General features: G+C 46.9%; 1 protein-coding gene across 2 annotated transcripts in view; it reads right to left on the bottom strand.

The window, feature by feature from the left end:
- Positions 1 to 12,834, bottom strand: part of LOC131287185 (transcription factor AP-2-epsilon) — a 44,895-nt gene extending 32,061 nt beyond the window's left edge. Inside the window, exon 1 of one of the 2 annotated variants that reach the window (XM_058316212.1) lies at positions 12,790 to 12,834. In XM_058316212.1, coding sequence (XP_058172195.1) covers positions 12,790 to 12,834 — 45 coding nt within the window. Of the gene's footprint in view, positions 1 to 964; positions 1,517 to 12,789 lie in introns of those variants that run through there. The other variant, XM_058316211.1, reaches the window with a different exon arrangement.
- Between the last annotated feature and the right edge of the window lie 1,187 nt (positions 12,835 to 14,021).

Genomic DNA, 14,021 nt, shown 5'->3' with positions numbered 1-14,021 from the left:
CGGGCAACCCTTACCGACCCCACCGTCCTCCCAACGAAAAAAAAAACCGATAGCCAGAGAGAGGGAGTAATAATTAATTCAGTAATCTCGAATGATTGACGTAGCTCGGATTACTTGCAACATTTTATTGCGGCAGCACAGGCCCGAGGAGATGGGCGGGCGGGGGTGGGGATGGAGGTTGAAATTAAAAATCATCGACAATCGATCGGCCAGCGCAAATGCTGGCGGATCTGATAAACGGGTGACGATGGTAGAAAACCCCGGCCGAGGTAGCGTGTAGCAGAACGCTCAAAGCAGTAACAATGTGTGGAGTTACGGAAAGAAAGCATAACAACATGAAACAAGAGCGAAAGAGAGTGCACAGTGTAACACAAAACAAGAAGAAAAAAAATGTAAAACATAAACCAAACGCAACACACACAAAGTTCGACCGATCGATTTCGGACCTGGTTTTGCGAAGGAGCGTCATTTTCGGAAAGAGTGATTAGAAAATTTGAAATATTCCGATCAAATCAGCGAGCCGGTTGGGAAAGGGAAGCAACAATAAATGATGACGAAACAGTGATAACGAATGGGAAAGACAAAAGGGGGGGAAAAATGATTTGGCGATAAAAAGAGGGCCAGCACAAGAAGAGCCAGCAGAACAGAAGCCGAGCGTACTACCAAGAGGCAAAAGGGAAGTGTGGTGGAAAAAGCTCAACCATTGGAATGTAATAGGAGTCGCACGGGAGAAATGTGCGCCATTCCGCTGACATGCACGGCATCCGAGCACGAGAGGGCACCATTTTTTCGGACAATTAGGAATGTCGAGTTCATCACGCGCGCCCAAGACGGAGAGCAGGTTTTCGAGACGAATGCAAATCGCCGTCGCCGGCCGCGATGAAGACGTCCGCGGATCGACCCGCGAGGGGCACGAGGAAGGATGGGTGGCAACGCGGGATGCGTCGTGCGGGATCGAACTTACGTCGTCATCGCCGTGCAGGGAACTGCGCTCATCATCAATCAATATCAATTGGCTTTTGCTCAGGTCATCGTCGCCGTCGTGGTTGGCGTTGGGGCCGGGGGTGGCGGTGGTGCTAGCCGGGGTGCCCGGGGGCGGTGCGTGACTGCCACCGTGAGCGATGCTGCCCCGGGTGACACCGTGGTTGTTGTTGTTGCTATCGCTTCGGCGGTGCTGTTGATGCTGCAGTTGTTGGTGCTGGTGGAGGTGGTGGGGGTGCTGGTGGTGGTTATTGTTGTTGTCACTCGCCGGGCCGCCCATCGACGATGATTCGCCGACCAGCTCGCTGCAATCCATCGATCCCTGATGGTCGTCGTAGCCGTGGTGCAGGCCGTGCAGCTCGGACGGCTTCATGATCTCCATGTTGTTCTTTAGGATCTCGTTCAAAGAGTGATGCCGCAGGTCAGTGATTTGTATCTGGCTGGGGTCATGATGCTGTTGCTGTTGCTGCTGCTGGTGGTGTTGCTGCTGCCCAAGATCAGCGATCTCGTGCTGCGGAACGTTATTGTTCTTCATTGTTACACCGCGGGTCGGAACACGTCGTCGCAAACGTTGTGGGTGAAGAGGCACAATTTTCTCTTCCAGTTTTACAGATCACCACCGCGACCCCATAAGGTTATGACACTTGACGAATTAATCTTCCTTATTTTTCAAACAATTCTTTTGAACCTCCTCAGCAAACAACTTCATCCAACATAACTCGGAAATGAACCCGTTTCCAGTAGAAAATAAGGCACTTGGAATTCACTGCGTGTAATCACAAACTATATCCACACACATTATATAACATGTGTGTGTATGTGGTAGTGTATGTAAGAACAAAAAAAAATGATAAAATATCCGGCACAACGATGGCACTAACGTTTACACGCGATATAGGCACATGATATACACGAAAGATTTCAACGACTTTTATTTGCCTCGAAAATCAAGCGACGAACCCGATCCAATCACTCTGAGCATGGCGTTGTTCCGTGGAAGTGCTCCCGATCACACCGATTGTGAAATGGCAACTGGAAAATTAGGAAAACAACTCTCGTGTGGGTACTGTGTCACATCATCGACGGGATGGCGGAAAATAAGCTAACAATAAAGAACAAAATCGCGAGTAAACTGATTCGCGAGAAGATTAGACGAAAGTGACGGAAGGATGGTTGCGGCTTGGTGCAGGTGCAAAAAGCGAACGCGAAAACGCGCGAACCGATCGCGATGCGTACGATCGAAAGATCGCATGTAAACTAGTGGCCGTCGGGTCAGCTCCAAAGCCCCGGAGCTATATTTTCCTTGCCTTTGGATGACTACGGCTTCTTTTCTTTAGTTTTTTTTTTATCCGAAGACTCTCGGATGTGCCCGCTCTTGGGCGGCGTTTCTCTCCGGTTTCCTTCGGGCAGCATACATTCGTGTTGGATGTGTGCTCTTATGCTGCCACATGGAACACTCTCCCGTGCAGGTGCGGGACGCGAACTTCGGCATGCTGTGTGTGATGCTCTCGAGAGCTCGTGCTGGCGACGATGTTGATCGGGATCTTAAGCATCCCCACGTTCTCGAGCAGAGAGCGAGAGAGCGATTCGGCTCACTTGGAAGGCGCATGTGGCGCACGAGCCAGCACGAGCAGGCTCATGTTTCCGGACGGGCTCGCTCGGGCCGGCTTATGCTGCGCGCGGTACGATAAAACACACTTGATCGATCGTTCACCTGTGACAAATTGACTCGATTGTTCCGCGCCCGCGCCCGTCCATCCCATCCGGGACGGGGCGCGCAGGGGTGGGAGGGCGAATCGTGGGAATCTCCATACGATTCGGGCAACCTGTGTGTGACAATGCAGAAACACTTCGCGTTCTTCGCGAACTTCTCCACGGGATTCGGGACGAGCGTTCCTTTTCCCTCCCTCCATATTTCCCCCTGCGTTTTCTTCCACCCCCCGCGGGCCGTTTTGCATGACCCTTTTTGTGACCCAAATATTCGCTGAATCGAAGTGTGATATCGCCGTTTAGGAGGATTATTTTCTTGCGCTTATTTAAACCCCTCTTCGGGTTGCTTTCAGCTGATCCCTGTCCGAAGACGCTTCCCTTGCGACTTTTGGGGCTCGCATTACCGGGCGCTTTTTCGGCGTTTTGATATCGAGAGCGTGGGGTGTGCGTGTGCTTGCTTGCTAGCGATACGACTGAGCGATCATCCCGTCTTAGGGGGCTCGTTTTGGAGCCGTTTCGTTTCGAGTGCTCCGTTCGATGGGTACTTGAGAAGCTCGAGTGCTTGAAATAGATTTTTGGGTACGAGTCTACGAGGCCCACGGACGGATTCGAAGAGATCTCGGTGTTCGGGATGCTAGATCCCGGATGGATGGATGGATAGCACTAACCGCTTTCCGCACCTCCACCGAACGAGAGGTGTTTTGAGTACGTCTTAGGCGACAGAAATGTGTGTTAAAATAACCTGGTAGTTTTGCGGTCCAAACGAAAGTTGACAAAATTGCGCAACAGTTAACAGTTAAAAAATAAGGAGATGATGTAGTAAAAACCCACACCAAACGGCGTTGCACAAGCAATGCCACTGAAGAGGATATCACATAAATTACACACCGATGTAAGAGTATATGCAAAATCCTTATTTAGCCACCAAGAAAACAAGCTCACTCGCCCAACGGGAATGTCGGATTTAGAGACCACTCCACTGGTCGGTAGGTCAAGCTCTGGCATCGCAAACCCAATTTTTGCGCTGAATGCAAACGGAGTTTAGTCGCGAAACGATTAATGCTAATGTATGCCAACTAAATATGGTGTCCATGGTCAGTGTCAGTGGTGCATTTCACCGCTTTATTTCTCGTCCGAGGAGTTTTTTGTTGTTGTTATCAACAGTTAGCAGGTACCAGAATATCGTCCCGAGCCGCTTCTTGAGCAGCGGAAAAGAGAACTCCCAATCGTGTGTAAATGCAGCACGCATGTGTGGCTTGCACCGACGAGCGTACACAAATTCGGATCTGTAATGGTGTCTTAAGAGAGGAAGATAATAAAAAAAAAAAACACACACACGGGTTCCTACAAGACCTTGTGCAGTGGTTGAGGCTGCGTTTTCGGTCCCCAGCGTGCATTCGGAACAGGCGAAATGAAATTATATTAATTAAAAAGGTGATACTGATGCGCAATTAAATTCAAATCGTACCCAAGCACGGCTGTACGAAGCGACCGGCGGCTGCCAATTCTTCACCGCAGCGGACGGTTCGGTTTGGTTTGTGGCCGAGCGCTGGCAAGATAAGCTGTTTATTTCTACCCTCCACATTTGTTGCCAACAGCCCCCTCCCCGATCTACCCTTTTTCTCTCTTAATTATCTTGGTGCTCGTTTGCGGTGGTGCTAGTAGGTGCTATCTTGAAGCCTCCGCGCAGAACCGCTTTGAGCGCTGCCGGTCGGTTAGTGTTCGTTAGTTAGTGTACACCGCGGTACAACCGGGCGAAGAGTGGGAGCCAGGAAAGTGGGGTGGAAAGTGTCAAATTTAAGTGCTCCAACCAAGCACCGGCGAACGGCTGCTTCCAAAAACAGTCTCGCGCGCGTCCTCCCCAGATCGGATCGTGGCGGTGTCTTAAAAACTTTTTAACGGCCCGCAAAATCGCAGAACGATAAGCCGCACTCCACCGGTCCGGATTGCGGATTGCCACCAGCGCCGGCGGTACGTCCTGCACGTGGGACAGGCGAGCGACCGAAAGAAACCGGGCTGAAGTTTAAATAACGATAACGCGAGTGAGTGTAATATCTTTTTAACACTCCCTATAGCAAACATTCGTTGGCGTGGAGCGCGTAATAAACGGCATGAGGATGACATTTCAATTTAATTAACGCCCAATCGTGCTTCCAGCGTCCGCCGTATCAGAGCGAAGGCCTTCCAAACGATTTCGGAGTGGAGCATTATGGTAACGGTTACCCCGGTTTTTTGTTTGTTTGAGATGGTTTGCTTTTTAAATCCTATCGTTGTCCAAATAAGCTTGGCCTGCGGTAGGCTGGGATATACACGATATGATACTGTGCGGTGGCACAGTTTTGGTCGGCGGAGTGAAGCGAGAAAATGAAGGCACCCGAGGGCGAAGGATTTAGCTCAAACACGCGCGTTCGTATTGGATTGTCGCATGCGTTCAGTGCATAAACCCATGTGTGCGAACATTCAGCGGGTGGAGAAAGGTGGAGAGAAATAAATAAAACCAACCACCAGCGCTGCTGGCCACAAGCGCAATTCCAAATCGATCGATCGCGCCAACCGATGTGCAACAAAAGAATGCATTGAATGCGCCAAGTATGCGCCGTATGGGAGGGGGATACAAAAACTAAAACGACGCGAACGGAACGAATGCAGTTGGTTTTAGCGATCCGGTTTAGGGTCGATTTTTTTGTGTTCGTTTCGTCGCCGTCCAAAGGCAACGGAAAGCCACCCGGTTCCGATCGATTAACAGTGGAATGGGTCACGCGTAAATAGGAGCAGTGTCGTTGTCGCAGGCCAAGCGTCTAAACACCCCCTTGGTAGCCCTTTTCGGTAAGGGGAGGTCGTTTTTGTGCAGATTTGTTTATTCCCTTTGCCACACACCGAATGCCATCGATCGCTTTGGCGGAAGGGGGCGTTAAAAAGCATCCAGTACTGGAAAGCACAAGCAGCACAAATCAAGCGTGCCCAAATGTGACCAGAAACAAAAGATTTGCATCGCGCAGGGGGAAGCGAAAATAAGGCGACGAACCCGACAACCGTGCAGCGATGTCATCTCAACAAAGTCGTGGCGGTCATTTTCATTCATAAAATACGCTCACGATATGGAACGCCGCGAGGTAGGTCCCCGCCTGTGCCGCGTACGTGTGTAAGTGTGTTCGTTTGTAGGCGCGCATGCATATTTAACAGTTAAAGGTGATGGTAATGTTGATTCCGAATCGAACCCTGAAGAGATCGTTCGTACCGGCCAATTATTGCTGCCGGCTCCATTCATCCGTTGGACCGAGGAAACACCCCCTCCCCACATTCCTTCCCCTTCCTTCTTCGAACCACTTCGGGTCCCATTTTGTAATCATCCCGCCAACCAACTCGGTGGTCGTTTTTGTAGGGTTTTTTCGCGTCCGAAAATTCAAATTAATAACAACAGGTAAACTTCCTCGCTTCCTCCGGTTTCGTGTCCCCCTTTCCGTTGCGCTTCCTTGAGAGACAAAAGAAGGAAAAAACCAGCCCTAAACCCTGGAAGAACTCCCATCCCGCCCGAAATGAACACCGCTCGGTGAAACATAAATATGACACGACGAAATATGGTCAACGGCGAGATCACCGATGGGTTGAAACGAACCTGACCGAACGACCGGAAAGAGAAAGGAACATGCGAGCGTACGATGCGTACAGGCGATCTTTGTTAATGCTGCTTTATAGCGGATGGACAGCGGACGGGACGGGACGGGATGGGACGGGCGATTTGGGATGAGACGTCGATCAGTGGCCACGCTCAACCGGGCAGATCTTGTAGAATTACCCACCGGGCGGCTACACAACATAACTTGGAGCTGCGAATCGACTCAGATTGTCTCTGTGTATGGCACCTTTTTTATCCTCCCCGCTCGTCCCCAAAGGTTCCCACCTCTACTTTCAGGATGAAGAAGTTTTTTTTTGTTTATTTTCTTCATCCATGTGATGATCATTTATTCGTGCCGCTTCCCGTTTTAATCGCAATCCCGTTTTATGCCGTCTTCGGCAGCAGCAGCAGCAGCAGCAAGAGGTTGCTTATTTTTTCTTCTGTTTGCCCATGGTTAGTGCCAAAATTTCACCCGTAATGTCCGTTTTTAAGTATCTGTTTATTGTAGTTTATATTGTTTCCTGTTGCGATTTCGAACACAGCACTGGAGGAACGGAGCGAATTAAACCCCTTTCTGTTGGGCGAAGGACGGAAGAGGATTCTCGCCCGATGGGTCACTTTCGCTCGTTCGCTACTTTTGCCGGGAGGCTCATTAATTTTCAAGTTAACGTAAGCATTCTTGTAGGTGATAGAAGTTGGTCATAGAAACATTACAAAACTATGGGAATATGGTAGGAAAAAAAAAGAAACAAATTGAAATGAAAGGAATGAGAAACGTCTAATTAACCTGACGAGTGTTGGTGTTTGATTGCTTGAGAAGTAGGTGAGAAGAAGTAATTTTTTCCAATAAAATTAAACACTTCTGCCTACGTATTTTACAAGCGTTTTAATGCTGAGAAAAAAGTTCCTCATCGAGAGCTATTGAAGCTGACATTCTAATGGAAAATTTGCTGTACATCAAGCTATTTCAGAGTAATATTGAAAAAAAACACTGGCTCTACACAGTTTTAGTCCCTTTGTTTGATGTGGTGGAAAAACGAAGATCGGAGCATCGCCACAACATGGTCACATTTCTAACCATTTCCTATTCGGATGTCCATTTCGATCGGAGTACGGTACTTCGTCGGACTCTGCCGTCCATCCTGGGACTCGTCCTGGGCTTTTATGCTTAATGAACCGAGGCAGGCAAGAAAAGAAAAAAAAACGTTTTCCATTTCCACCGTACCGCTTGCGAGGCGAAACACCCATTTCACACTTTTGCAATCTGGGCGGGATGACAAAAAGTGCTAAATTACATTAAAACTGGACCTCGGACGAACGTGTCGTGCGCGGAAAACGAAGGGAAAGGGCCTTCGGGAATGGTAATGAATTCGCCTGTGAAGAACGATGCAGGGGGGGGGGGGGGGGGGGGTCGATGCGTCTCCGTGGCCATGAAGGTGTGTGACAACCCTTTGGCCAGCCCCGAAGCCGTGCGAAAATGATCGTCGCGGTACCATCGACGATAGACTTCAAACGATTGCAAGCATACTCCAGCTCGATTGCCCGCTATCTTTGGCGTTTACCGGATCCTCCGGGCCACCTCCACCGGTCCGGTCGAAGGTGCGCTGGACGGTTCGAGTGCCTAGCAATAATTTATGAGCCCTAAAAGGAGTCAACACTCGAATTAAAAGCCCATTACAACCGCACGCGCGTGGTCGTTCCGGGGCGCTGATTGTTTGACAAACTTCGTAATTCATTAGATGGATTTTTTAATTTCTTCAGTCCCAGTTTTCGGTTCGTTGCGTGGGGTGGAAGGTGCCTTAACACCTTGAAGAATTTATAGTTTGTGAGAGTGGAACGATATAAAGCATCGTTTTCCCCCAACAAGAGCGTCTGTGACGAGTACGTAAACGTAAAATCATCCCCTTCGCAAAGGGTGATTTTATGATATTTGTTCAACATTAAAACTGAAGCAAAACAATCACCCATAAATGCTTAATTGGTTGTAACACCCGGTTTTTGCCCGCCTGCACTTAGCATACGACAAACAAGTCACGGTAAATTATTATGCTTCGACTTCTAAACGCAGCCGATCGGAGCAGCACCAAAACCAACTCAACTCCACCCGACGCGAAGGTGCGGAGCGAAAAATCGAACGCATATGTTTGACCCATGTTTTTCCGCCCACTGCACCATTGAGGGACAAGATCGTTGCTACCTTTCCCCCAACCCTGAACTTTTCATTACCTCCGTCTCTATGGTCCATGGGGGTTTACCGTTAACAATTCGTTTATTTCTGGTCATTCATTTTTCGTACCTCGCGCTTGGCCCGGTGTTGAATGATTCGGCGCAAAACGGCGTGTTCCCTTCGAACGCCGTGAATCGGTTATTGTGTTTAGCCATTGATTTGCTATTAATATGAACCGAACACAATAAATAACGCTTCGACACCCCAAACCCGGGGTTCGGGCGTTGTAGTTGGACATGATTTTTGTATGGCTGCGAGTGATGGTTTTCCACTCACTGTCGATGTTGACAATGGTGAGCGGAACACAAATGCGGTTAGAATTTCGAAAAACATGTGTTAGATCTATGGGAGTTTTTGTACCCCATTGTAGAAGAGTGATAATTTTCAAGAATAAATTTTCACTGAGTGCTACATCATTTGGTGGTCTTTGAAGTAATGCGGAAAATTCATTACAAAAATCTCTGCTCATCGGGGTTAGAAGCATTTTCCGAAACTGAAAAATACCACAAATAAATAATTTACACACTAGATACACACTAGAGGTACTGATTGATTTTCACTAGATTACTTGAATTAAATGGTACAGATTTGCTGAAGTTGTTTGCATTTGGTCTTCAAGTAATTTTATTCAATTCTTTAACGTCAAATAATTTCCACGAATAATTTTCACAAATTATTTGACATTCAAAACCACCAATATTGGATTGCCTAAACCATCTATAACATCTTTTTCTTCTGATTTATACTAATGAATAACGCAAACTATGTAAAAAGAGCGAGGTTTGCTTTTTTTGAAAAACATACAGAACAAATTATCGTTACTTGGGTGTAATCTTGATATTTAAAATGAAGCAAATCGTAAATTTGCACCAAATAAAACTAATATCGTCTTATGTTCAATGAAACAAATGTTGTATTTTATAAATTCAATAGAAACATTACAAATAACTGAACAATTTAAACATAGACACCTGGTAGAACAAAGAATACTTTCCGACTAAACCTTTACGGCTTGCGGAGCAACTCATCCGTGGCAGAGGTTAGCTCTGTTTAGCATGAAACAATCTTTTCACACCTTGTTGGGGGAGCCATCTAGAGCGTGGCAAGCCCGATTCTTACCCTCGCCTTAAAGCCTGCGCCTACGTATGTCATATATTCTACATACAATGGGGCGCGTAATATTTGCACACCGCGTGTTTTATTCGCGCGCGCACGCGCACTCATTCCCCACGATCGTGATCGAGCTATGGCGAGTTTGGCCACTTTTTGTGTCTTTTCCCCAGCAGTCGTGTTCCTTTGCCAGCCCTTTTTATGTTACACCATTGGGCAGGATGACATTGTTAATCGTTACGGTGCGAACAGGAAACCGCTAGTGGTTCGCTAGTAAAACTAAAGGAAAACGGTGGTGGAAATGGAACACGCAGCGAATCCGCAAACGAAGCGTGCCGTCATAAACACGTGGGTAATTGCCGCGCGGGGGTAGGGAGGCAAAGAAGCAAAAGGTGAGATGTGGCCAAAAATATCAAATTCAATGATCGTTCGGGACGACATGTTGTTTCGGTCGTCAAAAGCCGTCGTCCCAAACACTTCGCACCCCGAGGGTTGACCCGGAAGCGGGGTGGGGGGAGGGGGGGATCGTTCGAGTTGGGTGATTTATTGACTGGCAACCATTTTCTTCCGCCGTAGTAATCAATCCGTGCAGAAACAAGCGCCCGTAAACCGAACCATCAAGCAGCGGGGAGTATGCGAAAGGGGAGTTTGATTTTTTTCGGGACGAACTTTGCTTTTCGCTTCGATTGCCAAAAGCAAGTGCTTGCGGCTTCCCAATCGGCTCTTCCGATCTTGTCAATTTTATTTCCTTTTTTGTTGCTTTTTCGTTGCTTGTTTGTGATCCGGTTCGGGGGAGGTTTTAAGTTCGGCAAGAGGCAAGAAGGGATTTAACTATTTTACATTTTCTTAAGAAGAGCGAAAAAAAGGAGAAACAGTTAGTTTTGCGATCGAGTCGTTCGTGATTGACTTGATCGTCCACCGGCTGCCGTACCAGTCCACTTCCTTCACCACACCCTCCCATTTTTCCACCCATCCATCCCCCTCCACTCGGCAACGATCACGTTGGGCAAACGACCCGATCAGGAAACAATCAGAAATGTCAAAACAATCCCCCGGGTTCGTCGTTTTGTCCGTCTCCCGTCCCGTCGGTTTCGCAGGCGGAAGGGGCACATCGCGCGACATTTTTCGCGATATCCAAACCCCCAAACCGGAATGAGACACTCGACGGCTGCCGGACTGCCACCGACTGTGGCTGTAAATAATTTCGAATGTGCCAGTAAATTAGCTTTTATTGGGCCGTCCATCGTGCCATCGGGTGGGAATGAGTTTTAACGGGGCACTGGAGGTGGTGGTGGTGGTGGGTGGCGAAAATTCATGTTGCCTCCCGCTTGCAGCTATGTTTTGGCGATACAGGTAGTTTATGAGCGGGCTTGTTTCGTTTTTCTTTCGCCCGCCCTCCGGCTGCTCCTTCGCACGGCACTTTCATCAGTTCTGATGAAGATCTTTAGACGATTTGCGATTGACGAAACCGCAAAGGTGAGGCGAACGAGGAAACGAGCCGTACGCACCCAGGCTGGCCTTTGAAGGAACCCCGCGTGCTCCACCGTGCGGACGCCGAGGACCTTAACGAGCTGGTCATTCTCGTAAAAATTTCACCCAAAACAGCAAATCGGTGAGCGGACAAACGAAAAAGTCACAAAAAGAAAAACCTCGCGGACAATTCACAACGGGTCTTCGATTTGGCGATCAACGGGTGTCGGTCGGGGTGTGTGCGTGCTTTTTTTTTTTGGTCTATCCGTTAGCGCTCGCTTACGAGTTCCTTAGATCCGCACCGGAAGGGAATTCCCTTCGGGTTCGGGTTTCGTACATCGCAAGTTTGGGTCAAATCGCACCAGACGACAACCCAATTTACGATGATTGGTTTTGGCAGGGGTGTGTGTTTTTTATCCCACAATATTTGTGCGACAGTTGACAGCCCGTGAAAACTGTGTCGAATTACTCGCGACTGACCTTGATGTCTCAACTCGCAAACCCGATTCGGTTTGAGGAAGATAACATTTTTCAGCACATTCGAAAATATAATAATGAGAGACTTACATCGAAAAGCAATGTTGCAGATTTTCTTTGTTAAAACGACCGGATTTCAGTTGAAATTCTAATACTATTCACAACTTAATTTTCTTGTTTGTAGCAGCTTCACAACAGACAATCTAACACAAACTCAATGATTGCTACGATTGTATTGTTTAGGAAGTTCTGGAACAAATACTTTAGAGACAGGGTAGGCGCGTGTGTTTTCACCAATGCTGGTAATTTTGAACACACAAAAAATGATCAAATATCACAATAAATCATGTGCAATATTTTTAAATCTCACACAGAATTGTTTGTGTTTCAACTGGTATGCAAAATTTGGAAACAGGTAAACAAATAGTTTATGAGAAAACATATGTTTTTTTCCAGACAAAAATGGTCAAAAATAATACATTATTGCCCACCAAATTTAGAAATTGAGTTTTTCTTTAAACTTAAGTAATTCCTGTAATCTTAGCACGATTATCTCAAATTCGTAGTCACGATTCATAATTATTTATGAAATAGTAGCTAAAACTGGTGAGATGTATCACAGAATGAAGCCCGGTTGACAAAAATTCAAATTTTTTGCAGCTGTCATGTAGTACCAGCAAGTTTTTCCATGGCAGATTGCTGGGACTCTTGCTGGAACTACATAGTACCAGCAACAATGTCAATTTCTGTCAACCGGGAATGCTTAAATCAACAGACCAACTTCTTACACTGAGAACGTGCCTACTCTGTTTATCACTGGCTGCATAATTATCATAAATCCATCTTTTGTTGCTTCGCATTCATAAAAATTGTGTTCATTGATTTTGTGTTTTTCAAAATTTTGCATAAACGCCGAAACTGGAACACATGTTATAGTTTTTCAAAAGTTCAAATATGCTTTGTGGATTTTTTTAGTTCAAACATGTTTTTAGTTCATATATGCTTAATACAGTTTCAATTAAAAAACTCCTCTAATTTCTAAAAAATCCTTTGAAAAACCTGTTCACAAACGAAATTAAACAATCGTCTTCTGTCAAGCGTAGTAAATACACAAACCATTCCGGGTGCTTTTCGGTCAAACTTTCTCTGCTTAATCGTAAGCTCAGGATCAGCAGCTTCGGGAGCTTAACACACTTACCCATTGTGCGCTAGCGTCGTACGGTGGAACACAGCGAAACGTCATGTGGCGAGCGTGCGTAAATATTTTGAAGATCGTTTTCCAACACTTTGGGGCGCACTTTAAGGATAATCACGCTCAAATTCCGCCCAAAAAGTATTGAAACCATTTACTTCCCTCGGCATGCGCTTCGAGGGTTGGGAGGGTTGGAATTCTCGCAGTCTGGCACGTAATTTTCCACTTTTTCCACCTCAAGTGTTTGGAGCCCGTTAATTCGAGCTTGTAAAACGTGTGTTTTATTCCTTCATGTGCGTCCACGATGCAGATTACCGTCTTTAACCGTGGACCTCACCCATCAGTTTGTAGAGGGTTTTTTTTTCTCGCGTTTGTGCAAGAATCGGTTCTCGGCAAGAAACGGCGTCCCCTCAGGTCACGATTTCCGTTCGTCCTCCACCACTCCGCAAAGGGGCACGCACCTTTCCTTTTTTGCGGCCTTTTTTATTCCCCCGAGACCAACCACACGCGTGCCACACGAGTCGTTCGGTCGACGAAGCGCACGAGCCTGTCCGGTCGATGTTTTATGGGTGTGCGAGGTTTCGGGCGATCAGGTGGCGAACATTATGCTTTCATTGCCGTCTTACCTAGAACAAACAAAACACTTAGTTAGCGTGTAACAAGTTCTGAGCTTTAGGAAATTGGGAAATTGAATGGTGGAAATAAAAAGGATAATGCAATTTTTTTCAAAACAGTTCCGTTAGATATTATGAAAATACATTGAAAACAATCATTCTTGAGACCCACTTTGTTTCAACCGTTCCAATTACGAAACACGTTATTGACTTATTTTTTAGTGCAACAATAATTCATTTGATTGCATTAATCACATCGTCGGGCGACGTCGAAAGAATGTTGATGAGGCAAAAATCGATCGTACAGCTCAATTAACGATCCCAAATCATCGATTAAGGGAACGATTCGCGCGAGAAGCAAACCTAACAATATCACAGCAAAAAACTACATCCAACCAACTCAAACTGCTTCCGTTAAATTACAGAGGATTGCAGCAGCAACTCCTTGGGTTCTGACGGTCTGGAGAAAACATATAAATTGTTTTTATTCCACCCAGCTCCCGCTGACTAGCGGTCGGTTTGCTTCCGTTTCGTGTGCTTTGGTACGTGCCGTACACCGTTTGATTGGATGTAATTCGCAGGATATTTTCCGTTCCCGGGAGCGCGGTTTCGGAAGGCAGGTCC

Source organism: Anopheles ziemanni, chromosome 3 (assembly GCF_943734765.1).
Source record: "Anopheles ziemanni chromosome 3, idAnoZiCoDA_A2_x.2, whole genome shotgun sequence".
NCBI lineage: Eukaryota > Metazoa > Arthropoda > Insecta > Diptera > Culicidae > Anopheles > Anopheles ziemanni.
This window is presented reverse-complemented; position numbering and strand designations above follow the sequence as displayed.